The sequence below is a fragment of the Marmota flaviventris genome, chromosome 3 (assembly GCF_047511675.1).
Source record: "Marmota flaviventris isolate mMarFla1 chromosome 3, mMarFla1.hap1, whole genome shotgun sequence".
NCBI classification, from domain to species: Eukaryota; Metazoa; Chordata; class Mammalia; order Rodentia; family Sciuridae; genus Marmota; species Marmota flaviventris.
The window spans coordinates 64,967,873-64,987,513 of NC_092500.1; the positions used below are offsets into that span (position 1 = coordinate 64,967,873).

Consider the following 19,641-nt stretch of genomic DNA (forward strand, 5'->3'; position numbering starts at 1 on the left):
GCCACAACTCCAACTCAGGTCTCTAGGCCCCAAGTCCACACAGCATCCTACAATCTACCTTCTGGCAATGTCCAGCACCCCTAACTTTTCAGGGCCATCACTGTACTACAAACATCATCAGAAGTAGGACACATCATTCTGCAAATAATACTGACATCAACTAAAGGCATTCTTACCATCACTATGTCAAATCCACTCAGGGTTTTCTGACCAAAAAGCCTCACCAAGTCTTCCTGCAGTTTACCTCCAGGGATTTGGCATGTTACAGTCCAAGACAGCAGAGGCATTTATTTCACCGTGAATTCCTTAATGCACATTAATGACTAGAAGTGCCATTCTACACACACATACACCAGACCTTTTTTTTTTTTTTTTTTTTGATACAGGGTCTTGCTAAGTTGCCCATGCTGATCGCAAACTCCTAGACTCAAGAGATCCTCCGGCCTCAGACTCCCCAAGTATATTGGACTGAGGTATGCGCTACCATGCCTATCCATCCCTATCTTTAAAAGACAGTTTTTTATACAGAGTGAAGTTCCTTTGCTCCCTTGGTAATTTCAAAATAACCACCTTGTACAGACCTTATTAAGTTTTTCCCATTCAAATTAAGTCTCTTAATTTTGCTTTGTTCATATGGATACTTAGCTCCTTTTAAAAAGTCCCAAACTATGGGCCTTAGAAAACCACAATACCACTTCCCCTCCAGTGGGTAATTTTTCTTGGGTTCAATGCCCCTTCCCCTTTTTGCAGTGCTGGATATTGGGCTCATGCACGATAGGCAAGCATTCCACCACTAAGCTACATCCCCAGCCTATGGTCCTGACTTTTATTATGGAACCCACAAGTATAGCAACCAGGGCCTCCTTGGAAAACTCTTTACAGAGGGAAAAACAGGTCACTCTAACAGTCTTCTGGCTGAGGTGCCATTTAATGAAATGGACTGTTCCATTCGCCTTTGTGTCTACAAGGTTGAATTCGAGTAGGCACACACTAAATATTTGCTGAAAAAATAGCCATTCAGGGTTGGGCTGTGGCTCAGTGGAAAAGCGCTTGACTAGCTTATGTGAGGCACTGGGTTTGATTCTCAGCACCACATACAAATAAAATAAAGGTCCATCAACAACTAAAAAATATTTTTTTTTTTAAAAATGGCCATTCATCCATTAAGGTCTGAAAGAAGAAAGAATATTATTCCAGCTACTATGGCCGTGTAACAAATTACCCACAAAATTTATGACATAAAACACTATTTATTCTGAACATGGATTCTGAGGGCCAAAAATTTGGGCAGAACAAAGCAGGGACTGGTTTGCCTCTACAAAGTCCCGGGTTTCAGATAGAAAACTCCAAGGCTGGGGGCTGGGATCATCTGAAGGCTCACCCCCTCCCACATGTTAGTAGGTAGGTGATGCTGGTTGTTGGCTAGGGGTCTTGGCTCCTCTTTATGTGGCCCTCTCCAAGTAGCTTCTGTGCATAGGCTACCCTAGGCTTCTCACAGCATGATAGCCAGTTTTCACCAAGCAAGTTTCAAAAAGGAGTGAGCAAGGCAATAATTGTATCCTTTTAATGGCCCAGCCTTAGAAGTCACAGAGTACAGCTGGGGATGTAGCTCTGTGGTAGAGCCCTTGCCTAGCATGACTGAGGTTCTGGTTTGATCCCCAGCACCACAAAAGAGAAGTCAGAGAGCATTGTGTCCATCATGTACTTGAAGCTGAAATAGTCATGCCTCCATCCAAATTCAAGGGGGCAGGGGTAGACCCATCTGTTGGTGGAGGGAATGTTAAAATCACATTGTAAGAACATGTGGAATAGAAGATATAGATGTAGTCATTTAGGAGACGCAACTTGCCACAAAGACCTACTTCTTTAGGTCTAAAACATCCTGTCTGACTACTTAAATTCAGAACAAAGTAACATTTATCACAAACCAACAATGAACTTTATAAGATTGGATTTAATTTTTAAACTACTTCGAGCGGTATATAACTATACTTATCCACTTTGAAAGAATTTGGGGATGCATATTTTCATAGCATGCATCTCAATAAAAAATGGGGAATATAATTCTTTTGTTTCCTCTGTGTCACTGATAGCACCTTCAGGGAGACATAATTGCATACCTATCAACAACTTGGGCCCTGAGGTCACAGAGTCTCAGTTTGAATCCTGACTTTATCGCTGTTACCCGAGCAATATGGGGCAAGTTTCTTAAGCTTGCTGGCTTTATCTATCCAATTATAAAATGGAGATAACAACAGAATCTATTTCATGGTGGGGGGTGCGGGGTGGGGGGCTCTGAGAATAAGATAATCATTAAACAAAGCTCTTAGCAAAGTGCCTATACAATTAAGTTCACATTAAATGCTAGATATACCCCAACTGTTCAAGTTTTAAAATATCTTTAATTTTTTGTTATTGATGTTGGAATCCTCAGCAAGTTATATTTTGAACTACTCAGTTTCCCACAGTATCATAAAATAATGACAACAGCCTTAATATTATCAAATATCCAATCAAGGATATTTGCAGAAGAATGAAATTAGACCCTATCTCTCTCACCCTGCACAAAAATCAACTCAAAATGGATAAAAGACCTTAGAATTAGACCAGAAACTATGCTGAAAAGGTAAGCTCGAGACTCCAGCTTTTAGGCACAGGCAATGACTTTCTCAATGACTTTCCCCTAAAGCTCGGGAAATAATGCCAAGAGTTAATAAATGGGACAGCATCAAATTAAAAAGCTTCTGCACAGCAAAGGAAACAATTAGGAATGTGAAGAGAGAACCCACAGAATGGGAGAAAATCTTTGCTAGTTACTCTTCTGACAGAGGATTAATATCTAGAATACATAAAGAGCTCAAAAAACTTGACACCAAAAATCAAATAACCCAATTAATAAATGGACAAATGAATTAAACAGACACTTTTCAAAAGAAGAAATACAAATGGCCAACAAATATATATGGAATAGAAGATTTAGATGCACTAGGCATGCAACCATTGTATTACCCAGCTATACCACTCTCAGTATTTACCCTGAAGAATTAAAGGCATCTTACAACAGTGATACCTGCATACCCATGTTTACAGCAGCACAATTCATAACAGCCAAACTATGGAACTAGCCTAGATGTCCATCGATGGATGAATGGATAAAGAAAACATGGCATGTATACACAAAGGAATTTTACATAGCCATAAAGAAAAATGAAATTATGGCAGTTGCAAGAAATGGATGGAACTAGAGATCATCATGCTAAATGAAATAAGTCAAACTCAGGTGGTCAAGGGTCCTATGTTTTCTCTCACATGTGGAAACTAGGGAGAAAAAAAAAAGAAAACAAAGGTGGGGATGGATCTCCTAAAAATCAAAGGGAGATCAGTAGAGGAAAGGGACAAAGGGTTGAAGGGAGGGAAGGGGGAATGCTGGGGAGAGATATGGCCAAATTATATTGTGCATATGTAACAACAAAGCCCATCGGTGCATACAACTATAATGCATCAACAAAATGAAAAAAAAAAAAGTTAAAAAATCCAATCAATGTTCAAACATCCTCTATTGTCTCAAAAAAAAAAAAAAAAGTTTTTTAACAGTTGGTTTGTTCAAATTTGGATCCAAATAGATCTTTTCACTGTCCTTGGCTGAAAAGTCTGTTAAACCTTTTTTAATCTATAGATGTTCCTGCTGTTGTTATTTTTCCTTAAAAATTGTTTGTTAAGAAACCAGACTATTTGTCTGCATTTCCCACATTCTGGATGTTGTTGATTGACTCCCTGTGATGCCATTTTACAAGTAGCTCTCTTCTCTGTATTTTCTATTTTTAAAACATTTATTTTTATTTGTTCTTTTTATTTACACATGACAGTAGAATCTATTTTGATATGTTGTTACAAATGTGTATTTTCTATAAGCTAAGAGCTAGATCTGGGTTTTGATTTGATTCAGGTTCAAATATTTAACTAGAATACCCATAAAGCAGAAAACTTTCAGCTGTCTCCTTTTATAATGTAATATTAGTTCCCACCTTTTTTTTCTTTCTTTCTTTTTGGTGGTACTAGAAATTGAACGTAGCGGCATTCCACAACTCAGCTACATCCCCAATCCTTTTTAAAAATTTCTTATTTTCAAACAGGGTCTAAGTTGCACACACAGGCCTCAAACTTAAAATCCTCCTGTCTCTCAAACCCATGTGTGCTCTCATGCCCAGTTTTTTTTTTTTTTTTTTTTTTTTTAAGTTTTTTTCTTTATCTTTTCCAGGCCCTGAGTAAGTATTCTGTTGCCTCAACACTCTCCCCCTCCAATTCCAACAGGCAGTCTTTGACACATATTCATTCTTTGTCTAGGAAAGACTAAGCTAAGCACTCCCTCTACTAGACTACCTGCAATTACTTCTGTACTAAATTTCATTCAACACTCAAGATCAAGATCAGCTTCAGTGTATTTCCTTGGTAATTCTAAGACTGCCTATCCTAAAGATGGGTTCTTTTTTTTTTTTTTTTTTTTTTAAAAGAAAGGACAGTGTGAAGGAAAGTCAGTCTTTTTTTTTTTTTAAAGAGAGAGAGAGAGAGAGAATGAATTTTAATATTTATTTTTTAGTTATGGGCGGTCACAACATCTTTGTATGTGGTGCTGAGGATCGAACCCGCGCCGCACGCATGCCAGGCAAGCACGCCACCGCTTGAGCCACATCCCCAACCCAAGATGGGTTCTTAAGATGGCTATGTTCCTCTCTTGTTCATGTCTGGATAATTAAAGTCTGCAATCATTTATGTCTGACCTAATTCTGTGCCTTCTCCAATTTCATTACCCTGGTCAAGTGGTCTGCATCATATCCCTCCTAGACCAACTATAACACATAAGGGAAAGATCTCACTGAGAGATCTCAGGCCATACTGTCTCTATCTAGTCAAGCTGCTGGACTTTTATGCAGGTCCATTCTCCCCACAAATCTGCTATCTTAATCTCTCCAACTACGGGGTGTCCTCCTACCTGGTCTCTGACTAAGCCTATCTAACATTGTACATCAAAGCCCTTGCTTAGTACTAAGCTTTCTGATTCTAATATTTCATTTACTTGGTAAGGAAGTAAATGAATTCTACTTAGTAGGAAAGTCCAGTCACCATAAACATTACTAATGCTATTATGAATACTGAATACTAGATTTTGACTCTTTTTTTAAACATATATATATATATATATATTTTTTTAGTTGTAGTTGGATAATACCTTTATTTTATTTATTTATTTGTATGTGGTGCTGAGGATTGAACCCAGTGCCTCACAAGTGCTAGGTGAGCACTCCACTGCTGAGCCACAATCTTAGCCCCTAGATTTTGATTCTTTTATACACTTTCACTTTACTAGGTTGTTCTCTTGTTTTTACTTTTTGGCTTATAAATTCCCTTTGTTAAAAAAAGAAAAAAAAAGTTCAAGGTGTGGTATAAACAATAGTGGTAACAGGCTGCAGCTCCTGGAAGAATAGCCTATCAGGAGCAGGAGTGGCAACAGCAAAAGGAAAAAAAAAAAATCAAAAAAGGCATGGTGGCGTCTGTAATCCCAGCAGCTCAGGTGGGTGAGGCAGGAGGATCTCAAGTTGAAAGTCAGCCTCATCAACTTAGTGAGGCTTTAAGTAACTCAGTGAGACTCTGTTTCTAATTAAAATATAAAAAAGGACTGAGGATATAGCTTAGTGGTTGGGTGCCCCTGTGTTCAATCCCTGGTACAAAAAAAAAAAAAAAAAAATCAAACACCACAGAATATACAATATAGAGGTTGAACACTCCCTTTATTCCTGCCCCGGAGATATTTACTATCAGGTTTGATGTATATTCTTCCAGGATTTCCAGTTTCTTAGGTATACTAATGTATTTTTAAGAATTTTCCCCCAAAATTGAGTGATGCTAGAAAATTAAAAACTCAACTTGTCTACCAGCGAATTAAATTATACATAATATATTAAATATAACTGTATATATGAGAGAGACTCACTCTCTCCATATTAAAATCTCAATGGTCATTTTTGCAGAAATGAAAATGCTGATCCTAAAATTCATATGGAATTGCAAGTAATCCTAAATAGTCAAAACAATCTTAGGGCAGGGCAATAAAGTTGGAGACTCATACTTCTCAATTTTAAACTACAAAACTACAGTTATAAACCACTATTGTACTGGCTTAAGAACAGACATATTGATCAATGGAAGAAAATTGAGAGTCCAAAACTAAAGCCATACACCTATAATCAATTGATTTTCATCACAAGTGCCTAGAACATTCTAAGGGAACAACTGGATAGCCACTTGCAAAAAGAAGTCAAACCCTTACCTTACATACCTTACTTAACTCAAAACAGATCAAAGACATAAATATATGACATAAATATATGACTTACAGTGCAAAACGTCTAAAACTCTTAGAAGAAAACAGGGGTAAATCTTCATGACTTTGGATCTGGCAATGTTCTCTCAGATATGGCACTTAAAGTGCAAGCAACAAAAGAATAGGTAAATTGAACTTCATCAAAATTAAAAACTTTTGTGCATCAATGGACAATATCAAGAGAGTAAAAAGACAACAAATGGGAGAAAGTATTTCCAAATTATATATCTGATAATGCTCTAGTAATCAGAATAAAGGACTCTTACAACTCAACACCAAAACAACCCAATTAAATCAAATGTGGTGGCATACACCTGTAACTCCAGCAACTCAGGAGGCTGAGGCAAAAGTATCACAAATTTGACACTATTCTCAGCAACTAACAAGGACTTAAGCAAGATAATAAATAAAAAGGACTGGCAATATAGTTTGGGAGTAAAGTGCCCCTGGGTTCTGTCTCCAGTATGCCACCCCCAAATTCAAAAACTGGGCAAAGGACTTGAACTGACAGTTTTCCAAAGATGATAGACAAATGGCCAACAAGCATATGAAAAAAAAAGTTCAATGTCAGCTCAAATGCATTTCAAATTTAAATGCCAAATCAAAATCACAAACTATTACCTCACATCTATAAGGAAGGCCATAAGAAAATGAAAACTGGCGAGAGATGGAGATACTGGAACTCATATATTGCCAGTAGTGACTTAAAAAAAAAAAAAGCAACATGACAGGATGTGGCTCAGTGTTAAGAGTACTTGCCTGGCATGCGTGAGGCCTTGGGTTCAATCTCCAGCACCACACACATACACATACACACACACACACACACACACACACACAGACACAACATACATTGTAAAAAAAATGTTTGTGACTCCTTGATAAGTTAAACATAGAATTGCCACATAACTCAGCAATTCTACTCCTATGTATATATCCAAAAGAACTGAAAACAAGTGTTCAAACAAAAATTTGTTCATGAATATTCTAATAGCACTATTCACAAAAACCAAAAAGTAGAAAACAGGGGCTGGGGTTGTGGCTCAGTGGTAGAGCGCTTGCCTAGCATGCCAGAGGCACTGGGTTCGATCCCCAGAACCACATAAACAAATAAACAAAATAAAGGTATTGTGTCCATCTACAACTTAAGAAATAAAATTTAAAAAAAACCCCAAATGTCTATCAAATAATGAATGGATGAACAATATATGGTATATTCACAAAATGGAATATATTTAGCCACAAAAAGAAATAAGCTACTGATACACACTACAATATAGATGAACCTTGAAAACATTATGTTAAGTGAAAGAAGCCACATATCATATGATTTCACTTATACAAAATATCCAAAAATCAGATTTGTGGTTGTTAGGAGTGAGGGAGAGGGGACAGTGACTACTTAATGGGTATAGGGTTCTCTTTCAGAGTAATGAAAAATGCTGACAGTTTGCATATTATGAAGGTATTTGATGCCACTGAATTGTATACTTTAAAATTATTAAAATGGTAAATTATGTTATATGTAGTTTATCACAATTAAAAACTACCATAAATCCACACTTGCAAAACCATATATGTATAATATAATCTCAATTACAAAAACAAAAAAATCCATAACACATGCATGAGCAAGAAACAAGAAAGAAAAGTGGGGTTTTTTGTTTGTTTAGTTGTTGACGGACCATTATGTTTTATTTATTTCTATGCGGTACAGAGAATTGAACCCAGTGCCTCACACATTCTAGGTCAGAGCTCTACCACTGAGCTACAACCCCAGCCCAGTACAGTGTTTTTTAAAAACATGTTCCTCCTAAATCTCTAGGCTCTCCATGACATCTCAGGAATCTCAACTCCGCAAGGAGGAAACCAGTGTTCTTTTCACTCTTTTCTGAACTGGTCCGTAGCACAGTGCCTGGTAAATAGCACTGTGCTTAATAAATCTCCACCTGATAACTTAAAAGATGAAGAGGGCTCTGCAATATACAACACTGCAGAGGATACCTTAATTTTTAAGTGCTCCACTTGCGACTGGTGTGGTGGCACACACCTGTAATCCCAGCTACTCTGGAGGCTGAGGCAGGAGGATAGCAAGTATGAGGCCAGTCTGAGCAACTTACTGTCTCAAAATAAAAAATAAAAAGTCCTGTGGATTTAGCTCATTGGTAGAGCACTCCTGGCTTCAATCCCTGATACGGGACAGGGGGAGGGGGGCAGCAGGAAGAAGAGGGCTCCACTATTTTAAGAAGAAAAAAATAAGTGTTTAATAGCTGCTGATCTAGACAACTGCCAAAATGTTTAATGAAAATCCTGAATTGGGTTAAAAAATAGAGGTGTCTGGCACTAAACTGACCCAAAATTGAGGTAGTGTTTGGTTCTCTTGGGGGGAAAGTGTGAGAAGGCAGTATCTGAGAACTAAAGTTCTAACTAGTCTAAGGAGAAAAATCTTGCAGCAGTAACACAATCACATGCTATTGGTTAAAAACAAATAAAAAGCCAAAGTTATTTTTTTTTTAATTTTTCACAATCATCAAAATTAGATTTAAAAAAATACATTAAAACAAAACAAAGGCTCTCAAACACCCAAGAGCTATAATAAAGTCAAATTTTACACGTGTACTTGGTGGTATCCTGAAGAAGAAAAAATGTACTGGCTTTTAAAAAAGCACTTATGAAAAGAATGTACTGACTTAATAAAGGAAGTTATTTGTATGGGGGGGCAAAACTCACAGATTTAACAAAAGACACTTGATAAGTTTGGTATTTAATTCCAATCTGGGAAAAGATCCTGAAATGGGAGTTTGCAAAAGAGAAAAGTGTTTGCAAAGTCAGCTCCACACTATACCCATTCTACAAACTGCCTTTCTGACATTCTACTTGGAGACAAACCCAACCCTAGAGAGCTGTTTAAACAAGTTCAACCCTAAGCCTCAGGTCTAGAGAATGAAAGCTTTGTTCTCACTCAAAAGAGACGTTTGATGTTTATGCTATGGAGACCTGTCATTGCAATTTAATTTATGACTAACTATAAATACCTGTACATAGGAGCAAAGGCCCACCTGCTGCTCAGAATGTCAAGGTAAAATTGGAGTGAGTGGCATCATTATGAGAAAGTGTGGCCAATGTTCCTGTGACCTAAGTGTCCAGAATTTGTTGTTGAATTTAGACTGTCTCCCAGTAACTTGGCTTTTGTCCTTTACTTACAGTTTATAATATTACATGTAAAATTACTGTTGTCTTTCTTTGCTGCATTCAAGTAGATATACTTCTGGCTTATTAGGGAAGGGGAGAATATTTATCACTGGTATTTTCTTCCTGACCTATTTACAATCATATGAATGAGAAGAGAGAAAAGAGAAAAGTGTATGTCACAGTTTTGAGTCAGAAAAGGGATAGGAATGACTGTTTTGGCAACTGGGACAACGAAGGAGAAAAAAAATTAGCCAAGACTGAGAAAGTAATGAGGCTGAGATCAAGTTCATTTGGCTGAAATAAAATGGGTAGGTGATAGATTAACAGGAAAGAAGGAAGGGAGATAGGAAGATAGTTATGATCCAAGTAACTCACAAATGGGATAAAAACTACATATATATGTGTGTGTGTGTATACACACACATACATACATAGTTTTTATCCCATATATATATATATATATAAATTATATATGTATGTATAAATACACATACACACATATAAAATAAATAAATTACCACAAGATGGGTTTGGAACTCTTTACCTACGATTTTACTAAGAGGATGGAAAAGAAAGGAATGAATTTAACTAAACAAATGTATTAACTGCTTAAAATGTGCAAGGCTCTGTGATAGGCCAAAGTCATATAAAGAATAAAATGGTTCCTATTATCAACTTTTTGTGGGTAGAGGTAAGGAAAACAGAACTATAAACCACATGACCTTCCACTACTAATATGGATGGGGCACTGGAATCATTGACTGGGGAACACAAGAGGACAAGGGTTCCATACTGGAGGATGTTGGATTTAACTAGGAAGAGAAGGGGAGAGAAAGCACTCCAGAGAGAAGAAACAGAAAAGATAAGGGGACTTGAAAAATACAGGGTGTGTTGGTTCCACAGTAAACTGACAGATGCAACAACAATGCCAAGGTTCCTGCCAGAGACAAGGACGAACTAGGGCCAGATCAGATTGTGATGCCAAGCAAAGGCGTCTGGAGTTGATCCTAGAAGCCACATAAAAACAGTGGAACCATCAGACATTGTGTGTTTTCCCAAGTTAAATACAGCAGTAAGTGTTAAAACAAATGGAAGACTGAAGGACTACTTGGTTAGAAAACTATTTTCATAGTAACCGTAGTCTACAGTGGAGCACAGAATTTAGAGTGCATGCTTTGGAATTGGACCAACTTTGAGCCCACTGCTTAATCTCTGTGTGCTCCAACTGCCTTATCTGTAAAATAGAGAGAAGGGTGCCTCAAAGAATAGCTGCATAAAACCAGAGTGGTGGTACATTCTTATAATCCCAGAGGCAAAGGAGGCTGAGGCAGGAGGATCACAAGTTCAAAGCCAGCCTCAGCAATTTAGCAAGAACCTATCTCAAAATTTAAAAATGAAAATAAAACATGGGCTGGAGATGTGGGTCAGTGATTGAGTGCTCCTGGTTTCAATTCCTGGTACAAAAAAAGAAAAAAAGAAAAGAATAGCTGCATAGAATAAATGAAACAACACAAGTACTTAACACAATGCTTAAGCACAGTAAACATTCAGCGAATTAGATGTTTTTTACTACTGCTTTCAGTGAATGAGAAGGGTCTGAACTCTTCATAGTTTATAGTCACTCCAACAAGCAGAAGTAGTCAATTTATGTGTAAATCACAGAAGGGCAAGAACACACTCTTTCCTCAGAATTCCTCTCCACGTTCAGCTTAGGGCTATCTATGTATGTCCTAGACATCAGAAATGAACACAGACTAAGCTGGATGTAGTGGCACATGCCTGTAATCCAGCAACTCAGGAGGCTTCAGGGAGGAGAATCAAAAGTTCAATGTCAGGGGCTGGGGATGTGGCTCAAGCGGTAGCGTGCTTGCCTGGCGTGCTTGCGGCCCGGGTTCGATCCTCAGCACCACATACAAACAAAGATGTTGTGTCCGCCGAGAACTAAAAAATAAAAAAATTAAAAAAAAAATTCTCTCTCTCTTTAAAAAAAAAAAAAAAAAAAAAAAAGTTCAATGTCAGCCTCACAACTTAAGAAGACCCTTTTTCAAAATTAAAAATACATTAAAAAGGCTTAGGGATGTAACTCAGAGGTAGTGTATCCCGGGTTAAATCCCCAGTACCACCCCCTCAACCCCCTCACACACAAAAAAGAAAAAAAAAAGGGCTAGGATTGTAGCTCAGTGGTAGAGCACTTGTCCAGCATGCATGAGGCACTGGCTTCGATTCTCAGCATCACATATAAATGAATAAATAAAAAATAAAGCTCCATCAACAACTAAAAAAAAATTAAAAAAAAAAAGAACACTGACTGGATGTGATTCAATCTTGTAAATTGTAACAGACATATACCAAGACAAAGAGCGAGAATTTGGAGAAAAGGGGTTCTCCTAATTTAAATATCCACTTAAAAAACAAAACTCAACTCAAACATTCCAAGAACCTATAAACTGATCTCTGAAGCAGGTACAATCTCCTCTCCCTCCAAACACACAATTTTCTAGAAAAAGGTTATAGGCAGATGAAAGTCACATATAATCAAAGAACTTCTTTTCATCTGTGAAGTCCAGCAAAAGGGTACCAGATCTCAGGTGTCCTGAGATTTGGGACAGTTCTCATTAGTCCCCTCTCCTGTTTTACTTATCACCATCACCCCCCCCCCCCCCGCAAACACATATTTTTTTAAAAGAACATCTCTTCACTAATTCAGTTTCTATAGGTCAGAAGTCCAAGTGCAGCATGAATAATGTCACCTAGGGCTGCTTTCTTATCTAGGATTAGCCTTCTTCCAAGCTTACTGGTTGCTGGAAAAATCAACAGCCTTGCAAAACAAGAACTGAGGTCTCTATTTTCTTCAGGGACCACTTAGCTCCTAGAATCTGCCCATGATTTTCTGCCACGTGCCTATGGGGAAGGGCAGTTCATAACATGGATGTTTGCTAATTTCCAAGCCAGCTGGAGCATCTCTGACTTCCTCTTCTGCAATAAGCTAAGAAATTTGTTTTTAAAGAGCTAGTTCAAGGAAAAACGAGAGAGAGAGAGAGAGAGAGAGAGAGAGAGAGAGAGAGAGCGCGCGCGCGCGCGCGCGCTAGTTCAAGGAGGTCAGGCCCATCATAATAGAGTCCCTACCTGAAGGTCAAATAATTGGGACCCTAATTACATCTGTAAAACACCTATGCAGTAATACCTAACCTAGTGTTGGACTGAATAATTGGGAACGGGTATGTGTACACAAAATCCCAGAAATCTTGCAGGAGCAAGGAACAGAAGGTGAACTGTGATAGGTACAAATCAATCTTATATTTGTTTATTGTTTATATCATCTTGCAGATGGTAAGCCTCATGAGGGAAGGCAGCTGTCTCTTTTGGCTTACTGCTATGTATCCCTAGCACCTACAATGGAGCCTGACATATGGCAGGTGCTCAATAAATATGTTAAAGGAATCTTTAGGTCACCATATTAGATGCTCACTATGCATGTCTATCTATTTAGTTTATTTACAGTCTGGAAATGGGACTTCTAACTCTATGTATTAAAATTCTGGTTCAGTGAAACCATTTAGGAATTCTGGGAATTCTGTGAGATGCAATTTTACCTGTACCACATTTGCATGTATAGCTCTAACAAAATATTATTCAGACTCCATATACGTGAATTTGCCTACTTGCTAAAATTTATCTGTAACCCCCCAAATCAATGCTTGTGGTACTTTCCTGGTCATTCAAGGACATGTACAGAGCCGCCCAACACACATGTTTCCAGCTGAGGTCAAACAAGGCAACACTCTGCCTTCTTGTTTCAGCTCTCATACTGTAAACACATGTCCTTTTGGCAGTATGTTTAGTACCATACTTTTTGTTGATGATTTTGCTATTTAAAATAGTTCCCAAGTATAGTGCTGAAATGTCTAGTATTCCTAAGCACAAGAAGATAGTGATGTGCCTTAAGGAGAAAGTGTATGTGTTAAGTGAGTTTGGTTCAGGCATGAGTTACAGTACTGTTTTTTAATTCAATGTTAATGAATCAACTGTATATTAAATAGGGTGTCTTTATATAGAAACACATAAAAACAGGTTATATATTGATTGTTTTATGAAAATGTTGTGACCACAGGCTTGCGGGAACCTACCCCTGTATTACCTTTAAGAGCAATGTGTACAGTATTCTCTAATTCAGTGTTAATAGCCACTTTATAGAACATAACTATCAAAAATAATAAAATTTGATGGTATGAACCCTATCTTACAGATGAAACAATGAAACTGAGAGATATGGAATGGCAGCTCCAGAAATACTCTAGCATATCATCCTGTTTGATTTTTGTTTAAACACTCATGACTGATAATAGTGTTTGCTTTTTATTTTCAGTCTAAGCCACTGCAATTTTATTTCGTTTCATTTATTTATTTATTTATTGCCATTGCAATTTTAAGTTCCACAAGAGTAGAGATTTAGGGACTCTTGTTCATCTTCTCTATTATTTCCTCATGCCAAAAACCATTCCTGACACATGACCAATCAAATATAAAAAACAAATGTCCTATATGTAAGCTAGTAAATATTAGAGGTGATATGATATTTAAAGTTATTTTCATAATTTTAAATTAAAAATATTTAGCAAAACAAGGTTTAAGATTAGGTGGAAAGAAAGAAAACAGAAAAGACAAGCAGCACTGCCTGAAGTGACACTGTCTCTGAAATCTACAGTAGATAAGATCACCTGGGAAGGAAAATTCACAGCTAGACCAAACTTTGGCAACTCTAGAACAAGAGAAGGAGAGATACTCTGAAACAGTATTTTTGCTTGGTGTCCCATTTATCCATGATCCATGGAGAATGCCAGTAGGCAGACAGAACAGGCAAGAGCAGAAATGATGCCTATGAAGTCCCAGCTGATGTAGCCAGACATGAGACAGAGAATGTGAGAAGTCCAAAAACAGACAGCAGGTACTCAAACCTGGAAATGAGGCAAAGTGAGAGAAATCCAAGTTTGACTGCCTGAAACCACAGGGTCTAAGAGCTGATTACTTAAAAGGTTCTAGCCTTAAGTCCAGACTATGGATGCCTGCAGCACAGACAGCACCAGAGGGCTGATGAGAAAGAGAACTCTCGATTTTCTTTTTGTAAATAGAGAGGAAAATGAGATAAGATCCTCTTACATCAACTCCTACTATAACAGATTAATAACCAAAGAACTCAACACAAAGAGGCGGGATTCAGAATTAATACTTACTGCTGCTCTGAGCAAAAATCAAGCAGTAAACAATAAAGATTCAAAATTAAAACAAAAAAGCTGATATTCTAATTTAACCTTCAAAAATAAAGATGATCTAAAGTGCGTGAACCGAGAATTCCATTCCACCTCAACACCCTGTACCTCTGAGTTATTATGAGAACAGACTGCAATGCAATTCAACTCATGTTCCAAAATGCAACAAGCAGCTTCAACAGGACATGCTGAAAGAAGCAGCATGTCCCCTCCTCTCCAGGTTTACTGATTCATATTTTGGTAGCAAGGTTACAATTAGCTCACCGGTGAAGAATAAACCTATTTATAACACAGCAGTCCCCCTGAAAGATACAATCATCTAAAAAGGTTTTTAGAGGAAAATAAAGTGCAGTTTCTTCCTGTACTGACTGCAGATTCCCAAGGTCCTTTCAGATGAAGTCCTCAGTCTAACCTTCCTGTGTTCACAGTCACCATTCTGGCCACCTCTCAGCCTCCATGTTCTTATGTAACATTTACATAGTGCCATAAACATATCCAGAATTGCATAACATTGCCAAACCAATAAAGCCTAAAGCAGGTCACTCTCTCCAGACTGTCTTTGATTAGCACAGGTGTGCTGCCTGGTTTATGAAGTAAATGCCTACCAAAGCCAGAAATTAACTTGAGTAAATCTGAAAGGAGCCTACAAAAAAAGCACAATTAAGAAGAAATTAACAGTGTGACATGTGGTGCACCTATCAATCACAGAGTATGTATTCTGCCCCATAGAATAAAAAGTAACCCAACATTGCTTATTCACTGAAGTCAGAAACTGTGTCTAAAAATACCTCCCTGCCAACTGGCTATCAGTAAGTCAGTCTCAGGAATGTCCCAATAAGAGCAACATAGAATATTTTTCTGACTTTTCAGAGGAAAACTGAGGCAGTAACAGAAAGGTTAAGTTACTTGTTCAAGGACAACCTGTAAGGAAGCAAAGTTCTGGGGCAGAAAACCAGCCTCCTCCCTGCATCTGGTTCTAACCTTTAACCAGGAGTAGCCATTTTAATTGCTTTATCACATCTGTTCCAGGAGCTGTTTCAACAAAACTTATCAGAGATTCTCTTTTGCTCTACAGGAGTTCACCTCCACAGTACCTCACATCCATATCCATTCAACAAAATTACAAGACTTGGCTTGAAATAAAAATTATTTTAGTTTGGTCACAGAAACTCAAAAATATTCCTATCATAACCTCAAATGCCTCTTTTGTTGCTTTTATCCTAAGAAATGAATGTCATGTTCTTCTGCTACAACTCAACTTTACATTTTTAAATACCAACGTGAACATTGCTAAGCTAGGTCTTAAAACACAGTATACCTATCAAATGGCTACTGTTTCTAGCCTTAAACTCATTCTCCTTATCACTGGTCTTTTACTACTCCCAGTAAAAGACTAATAGAAATTAACTAATTAATTCATTAACTAATAGAAACACCTATCCCTTACTGTCCTCACATCATGTTCGAGTACCAGGCATTAGAGCTGCTGGGCTCTTATCACTTCTCTAGCCAATGTAGGGGAGCACTATATAGGAAATCAGGGAAGGGGAAAAAAAACATCAACTTCTTGTTATCCCATAGCTTCTATTTTCCCAGAACTGACGTTTTACTTTAAGCCTTTTGCAACAGTGGTCTCTCTAGCATGCACTATTGGCAACTAGATGTGTCCCGGAAAAAACTGTAGTGTCTGGCCAAGAAGTTTAAAGGCCTTCGAGAATGTTTGTTGGACACACAACTTAATTTCCCATATACCAAAAAAAGAAACCGATTCCCTATTATGACCACCCACACTCACCCCAACAAACATCCTTTTTTAGGAAGGTTACAAAAAAATGAACTCTGCACCATTCAAAACCAGTTGGATTATCAATTAAACATTCTTAACTTAGCTCACAAGACAAACCCCACAAACACCACACCAAATGGGCAGAGAAATGACTGTTTAAAATCTTGGCTACATTAAGGGCAGAATAAAAATTCCTATTTGAAGGACTTAAAGATTTATTCACATACACATAAGAAACCTGAAGGGTGAACCTTATTTTTACAACCCTACTAGAGAAATAAAATTGTATTACACATTCCAAAAACATGGCCCATAATAAGACCCCATGAACATCCTTATTTGTGAAAATCATTATCTCACCACAAATGTCAGGCTCTGTTCCTACATCTTCAGCATGTTTATCAGACCTCACAGAGCAGTTACCTATGCCACAGCGCAGCAATACCGAGGAAGACACACAAGGTACCTAACAGAAGCATTAACCAGTGAACAAAGACCTCACTGCATAGGCTACACCACTGGGAACAAATATCAAAGCAGAAGATAATAAACTTGTTTTTGAGACTCCAAAGTGGCATAGTGTCTTTCTTCATGTTCTGCTTTATTAAGGAAGCCTGGATCCACCTGAGAATTGTTTTTAGTTGCCAGAAGAGCCCAAGAACACACACTTGATCTCCCATTGCTGGAAGGTTAGGGGCTTCTAAGTCAAAGCAGCAGGCTTTGTACATGGGAGCAAATACAATCCTGATAGTCTCTCCCAGATCCATCTGTGGGTCAATAATCACTTCAATATAACTGCCAAATATAACCTTCATCTGCAGACCTAATGCCAAAACACATTTGAGAGGACTCTCACAAATGAAATATTTTAGGGTTTCATCAGCTCTTTTCAGTCCCCAAAGCCTCATAAACAACACATCCAATGGAATGTCCCACAGAAAGGTCCCCACCTCTGTATGGGAAGGGTGGCGGGGAAGATCAGGCGAGCAGAAGGCTGTGGGGGTTGGAAGGTAAGGGGTGTGTGAGGGTGGGGGAGGGCCGGGAAGAGGGTTTGTGTGCGAAGGTAAATAAGTACTGACCAAGGGCCAGGGAGACGGTCCAGTGGTGGGATCTTTAAATAATCTTGGGGGTTGGACGCAGGTTCTAGGATATCACCTGAAAGGCATCCACAAAGTGATTAACTAAATGGGCCCCCTGGGGTGGGGTGGGGTGGGATGGGGGAGATGGGAGGAAAGCAAATACACCTAGATTCAGATTAACCGCCCGGGAACTAGTTTTCATAGGGTTAGAGAGATTCCAAAGCCAAGCTCCAAAAAGGTTGCGGGGCCTGCTCGTCCCACTTCCTGAGGCATGTGCATCGGAGGTGGGGGGTTTGCCCCGCAGAACGCAGGGGGCTGAGCGAAGGGGAAATGTGACTCCCGTTCCCAGAACATCAGGGAGGCAAGGGAGGAAAGGTAGAGACACGCCAAGTGCAGAGGCTGAAGGGAAGGTTAGAGACCCCCTTCCCCTATAGCCTGGGGTGCGCGAGAGCTCTCATCAGGATACCTAAGAGAAGCAAGACCCCATTACCGAACCCCACAATCTTGGCGGGAGAAAAGGCGCCCCCAGGAGCATCTGGTGGGTAGGAATAAAGCCCCCCGTTTCTGGACGTGCTTAAGGGCAAAAACCAGAGACCTCTCCCAATCTTAAGGAAGCCGGGACTCCCCTCTATGGAACACGGAGGTACCGGGAGCGCAACCCCCTGGAGCTCCCCGAATTCAGTTCCGCCTGGAAGAGGGCTTGGGTCCCCAGGGGCCCGGCGTGAGCTCGGGTGGCCTATGGGCGCCCGCGCCTCGGAGGTCGGGCAAGCTGGCTGAGGGTCACCCCGACTCCTCCGCGCCCCCCGCCCGGCCATATTGTGCGTGTGGGGAGGGGGCGCGCTGTAGCTCAGGGGCCGCGGCTCGAGGCCTCGCCCTCGCCCGGCCCTCTCCATCCCGGCCTCCGCCCCCCGCCCCGGGACTCACCCTGGATCCCCCGGGGCCCAGACCCGCCGTTGCCGGCGAGCAGAAGGACAACAAGAGGAAAGAAGGAGGAGGCTCCGGCCGACTCCGCCATAGTAACCACCGCCGCCGCCGCCGCCGCCGCCGCCGCCGCAGCCCAGCAGCGCCCAGCGCGCGCGCGCCCCCGGCGCCTCCCCTCCTCCCGCGGCCCCGCTCCCGCCTCCTTCTCCTCCGCCCCGCGCCGGCACGTGCGCTCCCGGCGGAGCCGGCGCCGCGACCGCCGCGCGCGCCCCCGAAGGGCGGGGCCGGGTGCGCGCGGGCGCCCGCCTTAAAGGGGAGTGTCCTTGTTAAAGGGGTGGGAGGGGTTCGCGCCTCCGCCAACCTCGCAGTTCGGTGCGGAGGAGGCTGGAGCGGACGCACCGCCCCCTCCTTCTCCCGTTCCCGGCGCCGCGCATAATTACCTTATCAGCTCCGGTGCCCCGCCCCCATCCGAACAGCACGAATCCAGTGCGTGTTCCCGTTCCTCCATCCCTGCTGCCTAGCCTCAAGCCCCATCAGGTCCCCCTGGGATCAACGCAACGGTCTCCTGACTAGTTTCCCTCTGGGTCTTCTCCCAGCAATCTGGGCACAGCAACCTGTGTGATCGGATCACGGCATGCTTCTTTACAAAATATAGTGAGGGTGCTGCCCCAGGCATGCTCATTCTGCTGGCAGGTAAAACCCTCTTGGTAAACAATATGACATTATGTATCAAATGCCTTAAAACATTCATCCCATTTATCCGGTATTGTTCCCGTCTTTAGGAAATAGTGAGGATACATATTTACGCAAAATGTTAACGTATTTACTTATCGTTGTAAACAGCTGGAAACTAGGAAGGCACTAATAGAAGACTTAAATAATGACCCACCCATATGATGGAACAATATTTTGTAATTAAAAATCATGTTTACGAAAACAATTATTGACATGAGAAAATGTTCATGAGGTAATGCTAGGTGAAAAAGCAAAACAAAACTATTTGTGGTGTTAAAATTT

At 40.1% G+C, this 19,641-nt stretch overlaps 1 protein-coding gene across 2 annotated transcripts in view; it reads right to left on the reverse strand.

Moving 5' to 3' along the window:
* Acvr1b (activin A receptor type 1B) overlaps positions 1–18,754 on the reverse strand; it is a 41,388-nt gene extending 22,634 nt beyond the window's left edge. Inside the window, exons 1-2 of one of the 2 annotated variants that reach the window (XM_027949826.2) lie at positions 18,628–18,710; positions 17,704–17,779 (exon numbers count right to left, since the gene is read on the reverse strand). Coding sequence is in view for 1 of the 2 variants with exons in the window: in XM_027949825.3 (XP_027805626.1) it covers positions 18,628–18,718 (91 nt within the window). In the remaining variant the exon portion in view is untranslated. Of the gene's footprint in view, positions 1–17,703; positions 17,780–18,627 lie in introns of both variants that reach the window. The other variant, XM_027949825.3, reaches the window with a different exon arrangement.
* Positions 18,755–19,641: the final 887 nt, after the last annotated feature.